Source organism: Macrobrachium rosenbergii, chromosome 21 (genome assembly GCF_040412425.1).
Source record: "Macrobrachium rosenbergii isolate ZJJX-2024 chromosome 21, ASM4041242v1, whole genome shotgun sequence".
Taxonomy (NCBI): domain Eukaryota; kingdom Metazoa; phylum Arthropoda; class Malacostraca; order Decapoda; family Palaemonidae; genus Macrobrachium; species Macrobrachium rosenbergii.
The window spans coordinates 44,246,773-44,249,489 of NC_089761.1; the positions used below are offsets into that span (position 1 = coordinate 44,246,773).

Below are 2,717 nucleotides of genomic sequence, written 5' to 3' on the forward strand. Positions count from 1 at the left end.
GAATATAAGGGTGTTATAGAGCTTTTATAACTAAGAAAGAAACTATTTTCCCCGGTAATTGCCTCTGTGATATAGAATGAGGCTTACTAGAAATTTTGAGTTATCGTTCAAAACTGATTATTAGTAATTATAGATATGTCTTTAGGTAAATCAGATGCTGGTGTGGTTTAGATCTGTCATCCCTGGAAAAGTTTCTGGTAAATATAACTTTTATGATGATATTCTTTTGAGTGGTCAGGTAGTGTGAATAATATATTTTTAAATAGGAAACAGACTTTCCATTCAGAACCCTTTAAGTGTACATTTTCTGAAAAATTAATTATACCGTAGTTGGCCTAAATAGTAAATTATGGGCCTGGTGGTTAGTCGACTGTGCTTGGTCTAACCAGGGTGGAAAAGGGCGTGGGAATAGCAACCTCATCCTTAAGATACTAGTCAAGAATTGGAAGGTTTAAACGTTTTGGAACCACCTTCATATGAGAAGACATTTAGATAAAACGTTTATATAACCAACACAGTCCATTACACATATAACTGGAAGGTGGTTTATGTTATGAAAATAATTCTTCGTATGACATTGAAGGGCCGCTGTCTTTTGTATAACATACATAACTGGAAAGTAGTCTATTTTATAAAAATGATAATTCGTATGATACTGAAGGGCTACTGCCTTTTGTTTACCTTTGAAATTTGTATGTAAAAGGAAACTCTGTGTGTTAAGTAGAGAAGTTTATAAATTCGTTTTACAACAGTAAATAATTTTCAGTGAAATACAGGTAATATTGAGTGGTGAAGGTTTTACCCATATCTTTCCATCTTCAATAATGCAAATTTAATTAATTACTCATTATAGTAATAAAATGTAATAAGTGATGTACATCATAACGTTACATTGTAATATTTTTGCCAAATTTACTTTAACAAGAGATAAGGTTGGAATGAAAATTCTTTTGAAAGAGTTATAAAGAACCATATTAGAGCATTAATTGTTCAGAAGCACTTCCGGTGTACAATACCAGGTCCAGATTCGTCATATTCCTCCTTGGTGATCCACAAGGCCTGGAAGGTGGACAGAGAACCAAGGATGGAACCACCGATCCAGACGGAGTACTTTCTCTCAGGGGGAGCGATGATCTTGATCTTGATGGTGGATGGAGAAAGGGCAGTGATTTCCTTCTGCATCCTGTCAGCAATACCAGCGTACATGGTGGTACCGCCAGACAGGACAATATTGGCCAACAGGTCCTTCCTGATGTCGATGTCGCACCTCATAACGGAATTGTGGACGACTTCATGAACACCAGCAGATTCCATACCAAGGAAGGAAGGCTGGAACAGAGACTCGGGAGCACGGAAACGCTCGTTACCGATGGTGATGACCTGACCGTCAGGAAGTTCATAAGACTTGTCGATAGAGGACGAGGCGGCAGCAGTGTTCATCTCACTCTCGAAATCCAGGGCAATGTAGCAAAGCTTCTCCTTGATGTCACGAACAATCTCACGCTCAGCGGTGGTGGTGAAGGAGTAGCCACGCTCAGTCATGATCTTCATCAAGTAGTTGGTGATGTCACGACCAGCCAAGTCCAGACGGAGGATGGCATGGGGAAGGGCGAAACCTTCATAGACGGGAACCATGTGAGTAACACCATCACCAGAGTCACAGACCTCACCAGTTGTTCGGCCAGAGGCGTAGAGGGAGAGGACAGCCTGGATACAAACATAAGTGGCAGGCATGTTGAAAGATTCAAACATGATCTGAGTCATCTTCTCACGGTTGGCCTTGGGGTTAAGGGGAGCCTCAGTAAGCATGGTTGGAGATTCCTCAGGGGCAACACGGAGTTCATTGTAGAAGGTGTGGTACCAGACCTTCTCCATGTCGTCCCAGTTGGTGATTATACCATGCTCAATGGGGTACTTGAGGGTGAGGATACCTCTCTTGCTCTGGGCCTCATCACCGACGTAGGCGTCCTTCTGACCCATACCGACCATCACACCCTGGTGACGGGCACGGCCAACGATGGAGGGGAAGACAGCTCGAGGAGCGTCATCACCGGCAAAGCCAGCCTTGACAAGACCGGAGCCATTGTCGCAGACAAGTACTGCCGCCTCTTCGTCGTCACACATGGTGGAGGTAGTTTATTGGGTAGAGAAGTAACCTGATAAGAAGAATAGCAAAACAAAAGGTGACTATGGCAAACTGTCTTTCAATGGATGATTCTTGATGAGCAAATATAAAATCTGATGCATCCCAATTCAGTACGAATATTACAGAGAACTTCTTGCTATGAGTAAAATACCGTAAAATTACTGTCAAGCTTTTTAGATTTTACGCCAGTTGTAAATATTACTTTCCTCATAAAAATGTGTATATTTTATTATCGATAATTTTTTAACATAAACGTAAAACAAGAGTTTGAAAATTGTACCTTGATATTAAGTTTTCTCTACTTTCATTTGTTTGATGCAACATTGACTCACATACAAATGTTCGAAGAACTATCTTGACAACGGGTCTTATTTAGTTTAATTTATATTACTTCCCTTTATGCATCAGTGTGTATTTTATTTTAGTTTTACGGGACTGTAATTTTGTAATTGTAATGTTTTAATAATTTACAACTGGGAATTGTAATTTGTGTGGTCAGAACTGTACTAGTATATTTTTAATTATAAAAAGCTTTTACTCCAGCTGCATGTTTAATCGGAAATAGTTCTCC

The 2,717-nt window shown here is 39.9% G+C and overlaps 1 protein-coding gene across 1 annotated transcript; it reads right to left on the bottom strand.

Annotated features, from left to right (window-relative positions):
- Nucleotides 1-714: 714 nt before the first annotated feature.
- LOC136850070 (actin, alpha cardiac muscle 2-like) lies at nt 715-2,177 on the bottom strand. The gene has a single exon (XM_067123622.1). The coding sequence runs from the start codon at nt 2,122-2,124 to the stop codon at nt 991-993; it is 1,134 nt and encodes a 377-aa protein (XP_066979723.1). The 5' UTR covers nt 2,125-2,177; the 3' UTR covers nt 715-990.
- Between the last annotated feature and the right edge of the window lie 540 nt (nt 2,178-2,717).